This window comes from Typopeltis vanoorti, chromosome 8 (genome assembly GCF_054136105.1).
Source record: "Typopeltis vanoorti isolate ZY-2024b chromosome 8, IOZ_Tvanoo_1.0, whole genome shotgun sequence".
Classification (NCBI taxonomy): domain Eukaryota; kingdom Metazoa; phylum Arthropoda; class Arachnida; order Uropygi; family Thelyphonidae; genus Typopeltis; species Typopeltis vanoorti.
The window spans coordinates 27,106,783-27,120,867 of NC_143556.1; the positions used below are offsets into that span (position 1 = coordinate 27,106,783).

The following is a 14,085-nucleotide window of genomic DNA, read 5'->3' on the forward strand; positions in this document are numbered from 1 at the left end:
GAAACATCACCATTTCAAAAACTTCGCTCTATATTATCTTAGAGCCTTTCTACTTATTTATCTAGAGTAACTCATAATTGGATGTGTCAACTCAGAGAGTTCCACAATCCGCAATCACATGAGAGGCCCAGTGCCAATGAGTCGGGATTAAAGACAGATTCCCTACGTTATATGCTCATAGGGGAGGAGAGCCTTTAGGGCACTCTCACCTCTTCCCAACCACAGACAGTGGGTCAGATAACCAAAATTTCCTACGATAAAGCTCGTGTGCATAGGTGCACGGGTGGGATGGCAATTCCCCACATTAAGAGCAGCATATTTCAGTAGTAACATCCCTACTGAGCATACTCCTTAAGCAGTCTCTATCTGAGGCCTGCCAGACCTGCGTTATCACTAAGTGACTACAGGAATTACCAGATGTGCAAAATACACTCACCAGGCTTCCCCTGGTGATTTACAGCAGCTATCAATGGACTCACCCCAATGACTTATGCTACTGAAAATGAAAATCAAGATGATGCCTTAAAAGGGCATCTGGAGGCCACTTCTCTATGTCATGTGCTGCTCTAATAGCAAACACCTTCGGGACCTCTCTGTGAGGCCAGCCGGACCCGGTGTGGTGTGAGCTGTCTCCGGGAATTAACTTCTGTGCATTATGCACTCTCCTATCTCACAATAGAAATTTGGCTATATAAATGTCATTCAAATATAATCCTGCTAGATATTTATAAAATTTTCTTACAAACTGTGCATTATGCACTCTCCAATCTCACAATATACAATTAAAATTGGCTAGTTATACTTCAATCAATTATTATCCTGTTATTTATTCATTAAAACTACTCACAATCAATAACTACATGTCCACCTCAATGAGAGTCATGTTTACTACCACCGATCACCCGCAATCTTAATTGATATTCTTTCACTTAAACATTCATAGCACTGGGTAGAAATCACATTGCGTCAACACCTCTCAACAACCATTTCGCAATATGCTTTGTTTTAATTAGACAGTCGGATTCCCCTGGTCCGTGCCAGTTCTGAGTCGGCTGTTAGTTGCCGGCCGAAACGGTCGCGCCAGACGGGCCATCCGGCATGCCGCGCAGCTGAGGCATTCCACGAGAAGGCCCCAACGCTGGTCCGGGCTCAACCGTTCCATCACTGGACAGTTTCGCCCAGTCCCGGTGCAGTGCCATACCCGCTTCGGACCCCAGTCCTCAGAGCCAATCCTTGTCCCGAGGTTACGGATCCGTCTTGCCGACTTCCCTTACCTACATTATTCTATCGACTAGAGGCTGTTCACCTTGGAGACCTGCTGCGGATATGGGTACGGTCCGGCACGAAAATCACACTCTCTCCCTTGGATTTTCAAGGGCCGACAGGAGCGCTCCGGACACCGCAGGAGGCGCGGTGCTTTACGGGGATAGCATCCCTATCTCCGGATGAACCGATTCCAGGGAGCCAAACCCTTACAGGTATGGTAAACGAGAAGATGCAGAAGGAATAAATGGCTTGACTGGGAACAAAGAGAATGTAAAATTGAATATCAGAAGGTTGTTGAGAATGATAAAAGATAATAGTGTGATAGGAAAGGTAGTCAGTATACTACCCAGGTATATGACAGTGATGAGATAAGGCAGAGAGCAAGAATTCTGAATGATATGTTACAGGAAATGTGTGAAGAGAAAGGAATGCAGTTTGCTAATGTATGGAATGAGTTTGAAGGATAAATTAAACTGTACAAGAGTGATGAACTGTATTGAATGGTTTGGGTGAGTCATTTGGAGAGAGACTGCTGCTGGAAGAGAGAGTAATGAGTGCAGAAAATGAATCTGAGCAAATAAGAAGTGATATAAAAGAGCAAGAAAGCGAGGAAGGAAAAACTGAAGTGGTGCTTATGAAAGGGAATAGTGGGCAGCATGAATGTAGAGAACAAGTGACCAAGTGTGCAAGAAAAACAGGGAAAAGGAAAGACTCAGGATGGACAGGAGAACACAGCATGAGAAAGGTTGATGCTCAAAGAGGAAGTGAATGTGTGTGCATGTTTAGACAAGAAGGGAATGGGATGGCCTAGGATGAAGGGAAAACAATTCGATTTGAAGAAGGGTATGGGATGGGTAAGGAGAAAAAGAAATGGCTCAAAGAAAGTATGGAGAAGTCAGATTTAATAAGTGGCAACAGTGAAACTTATAACAGATCCAGGAATGAGCTGTTATATTTGCATACGAATGCTAGAAGTATAAGAAACAAGAGAAATAAAATTGCTGCATCGATTGAGACCATTCACCCAAAAATTGTTGGAATAAGTGAGATGTGGTTGGATGATAATGACATCTTGACAGGAATACAGATGGAAGATTATGATGTATTTCGTGAAGATAGAAAGGGTAAATAGTGGTAGTGGTTATGAGGCAGTATGGTGTGAAATAGAGGCGAATAGAATGAAATAATTCATTGGATGTTGCTAAAGACCTGGTAATGTGAAGGGTAGTGACAGGAAATGTATATGCAAATTAGTCAAACAAATGGGAAAATGGTGATCATTAGGGATAATTTTAATTACGGCAATAAAGACTGGGATTATGAGATAGCAACTGGAAGTAAAGAAAGTCAATTTCTCGAGTTTTTGAGGGATAGCTACCTCAGCAAGTATGTAGAGTGTACATGAGAATTGAAGGTCTTGGATTTGACATTTCATCAAAGAATGTTATTTATGTATAATAACTTGCAGCTCTTACATTTTCAAATCATCTATTGTTTGCATTTTATTTTGTAATTAACTATCGTCACCACTGATGATGGCCTGTAATATTCAGGCTGAAATATATGGCCTTAAATAAATAGTATTACTTTTCCCTTGTGTTTTTTCATGTTAATTGAAGAAACTTCTAATGCACAAGTATCTCTTAAACAAAAATCTTGTAGATTGGGATGTCAGAGTACTGCATGGATTGTCAAATGAGTAGGATGAATGGAGAGCACTATCGTCAACAAAGATGTGTACAGGATTAGTGGTGATTGGGAGCAGGTCATTTATGAACAACAGAAAGAGAGTAGGTCATAGGACAGAGCCTTGAGGCAATCCAGCATTGATGGTGAAGTTCAAAGGGAGGGAGCCATCTATCATGAGTCACAGAAAACAACCAGAGAGAAAACTGACTACACAATTACAAAAGGTGACAGGAGACCAAAGGATGGTAATTTGTTGAGCATTGTACGATGCCACACATGATCAAAGGCTTTGGAAATGTCAAGGACAACAGCATGAGTTTCATCAAACTTTTCCATGGTATGTGTACATTAATGGGTGATGTAAGCTATATGGTCAGCTGTGGATCTTGAATGGTGGAATCTGTACTGACGGTTGCTGATTAATTGGCGAGCATCTAAGTAGTGGGGAAGTTGGCTACTGATGACTTTCTCCATTATTTTGGAAAGGACTGAGGTGACAGCAATTGGTCAGTAGTTTGATGGTTGACTTCTATCACCCTTTTTAGGAATAGGATGAATATGAGATTGTTTCCATTCACTGGAATAAGTACCAGATACATATAGTAAATTGCAGAGATGATGCAGGATGGGTGCTAATTCTGGAGCAGAATGTTCAAAAACAACTGGAGAGATACCATCATGACCAGAAGACTTTTTCAGTATCCAAGTTTTTCAGCAGTTTCCTAATTTTTTTTTTTAAATCCAACAACTAAAGGAGGTATACAGTGCTTGGATTCTGGTATGGTAGGAGATGATTTATTTCTCTTGGTTATCAATGCAGGAGTTTGAGATAAAGAGCGACGCCAGGCAGTCAGCTTTATATTTAGGTAAAGTAACAGTGGTGCCAGCCATCAGAATGAGAAGGGGGGGGGGGGTGAAAGTGCAGGAGAGTAGAAGTTGCATCCAACAGCTTTAGCAAAGGACCAGAGGGCACAGCTTCCATTCAGACAGGAGGAAAATTATTTGGATCTGCTGAAGACTGATTTGCATATGACATGTGCTTTGATGTAGACAAAGTATGATGCTGCAGTTCTTGAAGTCAGCCACTTGCAGTAAGCTAAATTTTTTTCTTCGACTGCTTTGGCACACTTTCAGATAAACCAAGGCTTGGAAAGGGAATGAGGATTATGCCTTGAATTTGGGATGAAGGTCTTCACACCATTGAGAATAATTTCTGTAACTTTTTCACAGTAGGTTTGTGTCAGATGAGTGGAAACAATATTCAGATCAAAAAAAGGAGTAGAAATTCCCAGGATCATCCCAGTTTGTTTCTTTGTAAGGCCAGAGGACGTGAGGTTGGGAGTGGTTAGGGAAGGGAAGTTCTATGCGAGAAGAGACACGTACAAGATTGTGATCAGAGCTGCCAAGAGGGGAGGTGACCTCTACAGCATATCTAAAAGGAGACCTGGTCAAAAAGAAATCCAAAGTATTTAGAGAGTGAAGCAGCTTATGGAATTTGAGTAGGTAGATGCACAATTTGAGTTAGGTCATTACTAATGGCAATAATTGTCCAACTTGGTCAGTGATGTTGAAATATGGGAGCCAGCGGGAACTGTGAACATTGAGATCGCCACATGACCTCACTATTTGGATAGCTAGATTGTAGATGGTTAAGTTTCATGGAAAGGAATGTGAAGAGGTCAGAATGGTTATCAATGTCAGAGACTGGTAAATGCAACAAATGAATGGGTAAAGAAACCTTGAGGCTGAGAATGTCAAAAGCAGGGGATTCTGAATTAGCCATGCTCTGGCAGGCTATGTTAGATTTCACAAAGGCACAAGTGCCATCCTTGTGGCAAAAAGAATCGTGGTGTGTAGGCACTGGATGGACAGGAGGAGATGTAGTTGCAATGTGGGTTTCTGTCAGGAATAGGAAGTCTGGTCTGGGTGACTGCAAATGGTGATGACATCATTTATTTTTGTGATAATTGCATGGATGTTAGTAAAGTGAATGTCAAAGTGAAGAGATTCTGGTTTGGTTTGTGTCTGTTTGTGATGTGACTTTTTTTTGATGGTTTGGGTTTATGGGATTAGATAACAGCCCAGTGAGTTGAAAGGCTGCCGGACAGGTATCAGCAGGTTGTGCAAGGAGGAGTGGTATCCCAAAAGAGGAAGGTCACTAGTGTTACAGGTATCTGTTTTGGGACCTTTATTGTTTAACTTGTATGAGAGAGCAGACTTCTCGTGATGAGTCCTTTGATCCCAAGGAGGTTGGATATTAATAATAACGACAGAAGCTTACTGTCATCAAAAGTGCTCTTTATCAGAATTCGGAGGGGAAACACATACTGTGTTAAATCAAAAGTCATCACTGAAACATCTGAGTTTACTTTGTTTACTGAGTTTGCTATAGTCAAATTTCACTATAGCAAAACTTAAGGACCACAGTAATAGTTTGTTATAGTGGACAGTTTGCTATAGCGAATTTCTTCTAGCATAACACTGTGCTTAGGAGATTCTGTTTGGAACTTTTCATTAGTTTGCTATAGCAGTGTTTACTATATATATATATATATATAGAGAGAGAGAGAGAGAGAGAGAGAGAGAGAGAGAGAGAGAGAGAGTTGGCCATACAAATCAATATGCTTAAAAACTTCTAAGCATGCTGTTTACAGTAGTTTAGTTGTCACAATACATGAGACAATACTGTTCACCTTGTTATTTTTAATGGCTTGAGATTTATATAAAACCAAGTAACCTAGTTTCATATAAATTGTTTTATAAAAATGAATTAATGAGTTAATCCTATTTATGCAGTAGCTACATCTGTCAAAGCATATATTCTTGGATGATTTGTCTGTCTTGTGAGAAAAGAAACTCTGCCACTTCTCTATAATGCTGACTTACCTTCACTTGAAAAGTTTTTATGAAGGCTACTTACTAGATGGGATTTGAAGCAATGAAATCTATGAAAGAGAGGAGAGGTTGAAAGTGCAGGAGGGTAGAAGTTGCATCCAACGGCCTTAGCAAAGGATCAGAGGGCACTGCTTCTGCAATCAAAATCAGGTCTTTCCAATCAAAAGGAATGATAGATACTGACTGGACTATGGAGGATTGACAACATTATTTTAAAGAATTTCTAGCTTTATGTCTTATTTATAGAAAATCCACACATAGCGAAAGACACCTTCATGCACAATTATATCATAATCCACCCTAAAAAGTGGTCACAGACAACTTCCTGCATAAACCTCTAATAGTGCATACTTTGTATAATAAGGATGAAAACTAGATTCTGTTTTTTATTGTTATTATACTTGAGAACTGAACTTATAAAATGAAAATAGGAAGCCAATGAAAATCTGCTTACCATCCTCAATTAATGCACTGGACAGCTGATGATAATCAGCTCGTCCATCATCTGCTGGCTTTTTTTTTTTCCCATTAGATATACCTTCCCTTGCTACTGTTACTCCATTACAGTGATGGTGGCTGTGATTTACTTCTGTCAGCTGTACTGTATCTTCTTGATGAGGAGTAAGTTTAGTTAAACCATTAACATTTTTTGTTTTCTTTGGTGACTTTTCAGTTTTGGAATTTGGGGTTGCTGCTGATAATACAAATAATAAAGTAAAAATGCATTAAAAATACTAAGAATTATTAAATAATGATAACATAATTTAGAAGCACGTGATATAGAATAAAATACCAAACCTCAAATGCATTATTACAGTTCAAAATAGGAAAAATGAGAGAAAATAAAAAACTGAACTTAACCGTGCAAGAGAAATGCACTAGTATAATTTACAATTACAATCATGATTATTTACATTTTAAAACCAAGATCTTGAAGGCAACCTATTGTGAACAATTAGAATATTACACAATGTGTTGTGATATTAATGATAAATTAATTCCTAAAATACTACTGATAGTCTTCTTGATAGAAGAAGATAAGAACAGATATTATTATTATTACACCCTCCATGGAGTCAGCAGACTCATCATTGGAGGTTTATTGAACTGATAACATATTTGGTCATTCAAACATATAATTAAAATGAAATATACAGGGTGTTCGGGATAAATTTGACAGTTTCGTAAGGAAAAAGAAAATCTTCTTTGTATCTATTAAATTTAATGAATTGACAAAAAAACATTACAGGCAGAGTTAATTACAATACTATCAACAAGATTTACTCAAAATAACCACCATTAGCATCGATCACAGCTTCAATTCTGCTTCGGAACCTCGAACAAGCTGATGCTACAGTCTCCCTGGGAAGGGCCGCAAAAACTGTTTTAATTTTATCCATTAACTGGGCTTTTGTATTACTGGAAGTGCGATTGGTGTCTTTTTCAACTGCGCCCCATACAAAATAATCCATGGGGTTAAGGTCTGGGGAGTTTGGAGGCCAAACATTTGGACTGGTGAAGTCGTAGAAATTTTCAGACAACCATTTTTGACTTTTCCCAGACGTGTGGCAAGGGGCCGAATCCTGCTGCCATACATACGGCCTACCATTGGCTACCCTTGTTATCCAGGGCTTGACTACAGTTAGCAACTCCACGAACAAAGCCCGAATTCCAATGCCAGGGTTCTTCAACACCTGTTCCTGCAGATTTGCGAGGAATTCTGCTGTACGAACGCAATCAGATCGTCTGCTAGGGATCTTTCTTCTTGCTACATCCTCGTAGTCACCATTGCAAGTCTCTAGTTCATGCCTGATTGTTTTTACTGTATTCAGGGAGCATTGGGCAGCAGTCGTAATATCCTTATTTTGATGGCGGGCACGAATCATCATGATACAAGTTATTCTCTTCCATGATTCAGGTGGGTTCCAGCTATCCATCCTTTCTGACATCTTGTATATGAATGAAGAAGGGTCCAAACTTTTAAATGAAGAGAAGTGTGTGTTAATACATGTAACTTACGGAAAAATATAATTAATTATAAATATGTCAAATTTATCCTGAACACCCTGTATATTGATCTTTAATTGACAATGATTTATAAACATCTGATGCCAACAAGTTTTGCCAACGGGGCTGTTTGATTTCTTCAGGGCTTATAACGGTAAGAGAAAACTCAAAGTGGCTAGTACAGAGAAAATAGAGTAACACTATCGTTTAAATTAAAAATTGAAACAGAACGCATGGAGCGTGTTGTGTTAGCCACTGTTGTGAGAGCATGATCTGTAGTTTTGAGCGAAATTAAATTCTGGCAGACTGAGCGATCTTATTAATGTTTTCCATATGTCCGCTATTATCATTCTCTGGTTACTGTTAAGATTTTCTCCAGAATGGAGGACTACTACGGCTTCCTTGAAATTTCTACAACAGAAGTCTTCTTCTAGATAAGGCATGGAGCTGCTATCCCAATCAATTGTATGGTTTGTAATAGCGAAATGATGGGCTAGACCTGAGTTGTCTGTTCTGTTGTTATTAACATCTCCTATATGTTCTTTTTTTTTTTGGATTTCGAGGCTTCTCAATGTCTGTCCTATATAGTTTAGACCACAAGCACATGGGATGTTGAACACTCCAGCATTTTTGAAAAAAACCATTAACATCATTTGGCAATCTTCAAACGTGACGGACGGTCTTGACTAGTTTGAACTCAACTCTGATGTTGAAAGGCTTAAAAAGTTTTGCGATCTTTTTCGACATTGTACTTGCATAAGGAATAACTATGGATGATCTGTACTGAGTGATGGTAGATTGTTGTTGTGGGGGTTGCTATGAAGAATCTTGTTGATTAAATTCCTTGGATAGCCATTTTTTATTATGTCGCTGATATATGAGTAAGCTCATCATAGAGTTCTTTTTCTTCTGAGATGATGTTCGTGGCTCTATTTTTGAGCATATGTATCATGCTGAGCTTCTGGGAAATATGGTGAGTTGATTTGAAATAAAGATAGAGTCCAGTGTGTTGGTTTGCAGCAGACTGTTAGTTTGATATGTCCAGCTAGTTTCTTGATTAGGGTATCCAAAAATGATAGTCGATTATCTTTTTTTCAGTTCCAAAGTGAATTGTATTTTTTGATGGAAAGAGTTAATTTTGGTTAAAAAGTACAAAAGAGCTGTTTTTGTGTCCCCTCCAAATTATGAAGACATCATCTACATACCTCCACCATACGAAAGGTTTTGTGTGTCCCTCCAAATTATGAAGACATCGTCTACATACCTCCACCATACTAAAGGTTTTGGGTCGGATTGAGAGGATGTCTGTTTCTAGCTTTTCCATGAACAGACATCCTCTCAAAATTAGACCCAAAACCTTTAGTATGGTGGAGGTATGACAATGTCTTCATAATTTGGAGGGACACAAAAACAGCTCTTTTTGTGTCCCTCAGTTTTTGTGTTAAAAACGCACAATAATCCAAGTGTAGTCTGACCAGTGACTTATACAGTAGTAAAACCACTTCCTTATCCAGCTGTGTGATAGTGATGGAAGAACAAGAGGTCATCTCTGGAAATTAAAGAAGAGTGTGGTTAACAAAGGTGTCAGAACAAGGTTTTTTGCCTGGAGGGTGGTGAATGAGTGGAATTCATTGCCTGACTTAGTTGTGAGCTCTTCGTCTGTAAATGAATTCAAGAAGAGATATGATAGATATTGTTTTGCTAGTTTGGGTCTCCCGCGATGAGTCTACTGACTCCATGGAGATACCCGTAATAATAATAATAATTATCCTTGCATGTTAGAGTACTTGTCATAGCAGCACTATGATGTGCAGCCTTTGCAACACTAGCAATATGCCTCTTAAACAGTTTACTGTCAACCATCACTTCCAAATCTCTAATCTCATCCACTTCCTGCAGTATGACACCATCGATATAGTACACAGCCTTATATTTCTGCACTCCAAAATGCAACACCTTGTACTTATTGATATTAAAGCTACAACCCCACTCTTTTGTCCAAGTAAAAAGTCTATTCAAATCTTCCTGAAGCATCAGCAGTGCTATTTATAATTCTTCCTAACTTGGCATCATCAACAAATAACTGAAGATCCCCATTCAGTCTACATGATATATCATTTACAAACAAGTTACACAGAACTCTGGGACACACCACTGGTTACCCTTCTTTTTTGAGACACTGCTCAATTATACACAACCTGCTGGTATCATTCAGAGAGCCAGTCTCTGATCCATCTACCCAATATATTATCTATTCCTATCCTTTGTAGCTTGTACACCAACTGATCATGTGGTAATCTATCAAACGCTTTTGCAAAGTCTAAGAATATTACCGTATATGATTCTGCCTTCTCTAACACACTTGTCACCTTATCATAAAATGCAAGTAAATTACTAAAACAGGATCTACCCTTTACAAATCCATACTGACCATCATAAAGAATGCTATATCCATCAACCCAATTCTGTATTCTATTCCTTACCAATCTCTCCAACACCTTGACCATAACTGCAGTTATACAGACTGGCCTATAGTTGGAAGCTTCTGTCTTAGAACCATGCTTGTGGAGTGGTACTATTTTGCCTTCTTTCCACTCCTTAGAAACCCTGCCCACTGCAAGACTTTCATTAAATAACCAGGTCAAGGACATAACCAACTGTGGTGCACATTCCTTAAGAATACGTGGTGATATGTCATCCATTCCCACAGCCTTATTCACATCTAACCCAACCAATATCTGATACACCTCTGTTTCTTTCACTTTCAATTCTCCTAATACTTGCCTCTCTTCTATATATTGTACTACTGGATCATTTATACCAGTATGATATACACTGATAAAGCACTCGTTCAATAATTCCACTACATCCTTTGCAGCTGTTAGTCTGCTGCCATGACTATCCACCAATGTTAGTCTGCCATAATTATTCTTCCTCTTGCTTGCCATGTAGTGGAAAAATTCCCTTGAGTTAACTTGGCCTGACCAGCCAATCTCCTCTCATACTGCACCTTTTCTTTCTTTACCATGCTCATCACTTTTCTAGCCTGCACTTCATACTCTTCATGGATCTGATCACCACTAACTATCTTGTACCTCCTCCATAACATTTTCTTTTCTAGCACAGGTTGCTTGATTTCACTGCACATCCATTTCACTCCCACTCCATTTACTCGCTTTACCCTTGGTGTGCAGTCATACATTGACTTTGTCAGATACTGCCTTGTGAGTTTCCATGCATTGTCAACGTCTTTTCTGCTCAGCTCACCTACCCATTGTACTGATGCTAACCGACTACAGAGTTTCCTATATTAACCTGCTTTATACTTCCACATGTATCCATTTTTGGCAGTGAGCTTTTCTTGTTTCATCACTTCCCAAACAAGTACCTCATGATCACTCTCACTAACTGGTGGCAGTGTCAATACTTCATTAACAACTACATCTTGTGAAGTTATCACCAAATCCAAAACACTAATGCCTCTAGTTGCTTCAATTACATGCTGCTTAAGATAGTTATCTCTCAGAAATTCTACAAACTCGCTCTCCTTGTTCCCATACACTATCTCCTCCTTCCAGTCTATATTCCTCTAATTATAAGAACTCACTTTAGAGGAAATACCATTTATGCAAATTTCTCCCCAGAAAAATATACACAAATATAATTTGTGTATAATCTTTGGTACATTTTGTATAATCTGTGGTTATACTTTTGTATTTTCATTAATCAACAAGAAGTAGAAAATATAAATAACTAAAAACCTATGATCAGTAAGCTATGTTTGCACTAAACTTCTTATATACACAAAAACAGAAACTTATCCATTCCAATTACTATAACAAATGTTCTACCCATAAGTACACTGACTGGAATGAGAAGGTTTATATATGAATAATTTATTAATAAGATTATATGTGACCTTGCTATGATATTAACTAATAAAAAGACATGGAGCTTCACAAACAAAAATTTCAAAAGTAGTTTATTATCTCATTACATTTTTATGTAGCAATGGAATTCTTACCTAGTGTCTACCTTGATTCATTCATGGCCTCTTCCTCCACCTATCTTTCACATTACTTCTCATATTTTCAACTCTGCTTTAAAGTCATCAAAGTAAAGTTTGGAAACATGAGAAGTAAGGTGAAATACATGGTTATAGAGTTACATCCCATTAGCTTAAACTATAGGCCAATCTATGTGTCAGGTGTCGTGGATAAGTTGTTGGAGGAGCTTGTGAGAACTAGGATCCAGAATTGGGTTGACAACAATGGTATTATCTTTGATGGACAGCATGGATTTGTTAAAGGGAGGTCATGTTTTAGTAATCTACTTTGTAAATGTATTACAATAAAGTTACTGCTTCATTGGACAGAGGAGAAGGATACAAAGTAATATACTTGGATTTTTGCAAAGGCTTTTGATAGATTACCTCATGATAAGTTGACAGTCAAACTAGAGCAGATGGGATTGGATATTAGATTAGTGCATTGGATTGGAGACTGGCTATCTGATAGGTATCAACAAGTTGTGTATGGGGGTGCGATATCTAGGAAAAGGAAAGTCATTAGTGGAGTATCTCAGGGGTTTGTTTTAGGGTCATTACTGTTTAACTTCTATATTAATGATATTGATGAAGATTTGGATGGAGATATTTAGTTGTTTGCAGTATGATGCAAAGTTGGGACGAACCATGAAGAGTAGAGTAGAGTCTTGGCCCTACAAGAAGAAGATGTTTTGGCCCTACAATAAATTGAGTGATTGGGCATGTAAAATTGGGATGTCAGTTCAATGTTGCAAAATGTAAGGTTTTAAAATTTGGGAAACAAAGATGGGATGTAGAATTTATGCTTGGTGGGGATATATTGTCAGAGGTAGAGGAAATAAGAGATCTTCGGGTGATAGTGAATAACGATCTGAGATTTTTTTGGGGGGGGGAACACTGCCAAAATTGTGAAGACAACACAAAGGTTTCTGGGAATGATGTGGAGGACACAGACTTGTAGAAGTAGGGAGATTCTTGTTCCATTGTATAAGGCTTTGATTAGGCCACACATGGACTACTGTGCACTTTGCCCTTCTGAAAACCAGATTTGGTCACCTAGTTTTCAGAGGGGCAAAGAGATGTTGGAAAGGGTCCAAAGGCAACTCGCAAAGGTAGTTTCTAACCCTCTGAAATGTCAAGTATGAGGAAAGATTGAGAAGATGCAATTTACAGAGTCTAGTGGATAGGAGGAAGAGGAGAGATATGATAGAGACCTACAAGTTGGTAAGGGGATGTTATAGGATCAATGTTGGAGTGGTTCTATACAAAACAGTGGGAGATCAGGAGAGAACCAGAGGTCATCTCTGGAAACTGTATAAAGAGGGTGTGATTAGGGGAGTGAGAAGCAGTTTTTTTTTCATGCAGAGTTGTAAATGATTGGAATGCCTTGCCTGAGAGTATGGTGTCTAGAAGGAGTTTGAGTGTGTTTAAGACATGGTGATGAGCTGTGTGTGTGTGATAAAAGGACCCCAGATGAGCCTTTGACTACATGAGGTCTTGTGGTAATAATAATAGCTGAATTCACTGGCTTATTTCTGCTCACCCACTAATGATTTCCAGCACCTGCCTCTTTCCAACCTATTAGTATTCTCCTCTCTCTCTCTCTCTATCACATGCAATCTTAGGAATGAGGATATTATTATTCCCCTCTATAAGGTTTAATACAACCATATCTGGACTGCTGTGCAGAGATACTGTGGGTGTCAAAAACTAGCTGATGTGCCAATAAGAGGGGGGGGGACATGATAGAAGCCTCTAAATTATTAAAGGAGTTTAACAGAATTGACACCAAAGACTTTTTTTAAAACAAGGCAGAAAGGGAGATAATTAGGAATCACCTCTGGAAGTTGTATAAGAGTGAAGTTAGCAAGGATGTCGAACTAGATTTTTTGCTTGAAGAATGGTGAATGGGTTGCTAGAGGTGGTTATGAATGCTTAGTCAGTGAATGAGTTCAAGGAAAGGTATGATAAATATTGTGTGAACAATGGTTAATGGGTGTCCAACAATGAGTCTGATTCCATGGAGAAGATGCCCAAGAAATAATAATAATAATATTCACCTAACTCCCCCCCCCCACACACACACCTATGTATCATTTGTGTATAATAAATATAGTTTAATCCTTTATCCAAGTGTGAGCAAACAAATTTTGCACCTGAAAATATCTTCAGGACTGAATACG

At 38.6% G+C, this 14,085-nt stretch overlaps 1 protein-coding gene across 2 annotated transcripts in view; it reads right to left on the bottom strand.

The window, feature by feature from the left end:
- The window catches only part of LOC150103869 (ATP-binding cassette sub-family A member 2-like), a 975,482-nt gene that overhangs the window by 436,505 nt on the left and 524,892 nt on the right, over positions 1–14,085 (bottom strand). The window contains exon 27 of one of the 2 annotated variants that reach the window (XM_090397162.1): positions 6,305–6,541. In XM_090397162.1, the coding sequence (XP_090253288.1) occupies positions 6,305–6,541 (237 nt within the window). Of the gene's footprint in view, positions 1–6,304; positions 6,545–14,085 lie in introns of both variants that reach the window. The other variant, XM_090397161.1, reaches the window with a different exon arrangement.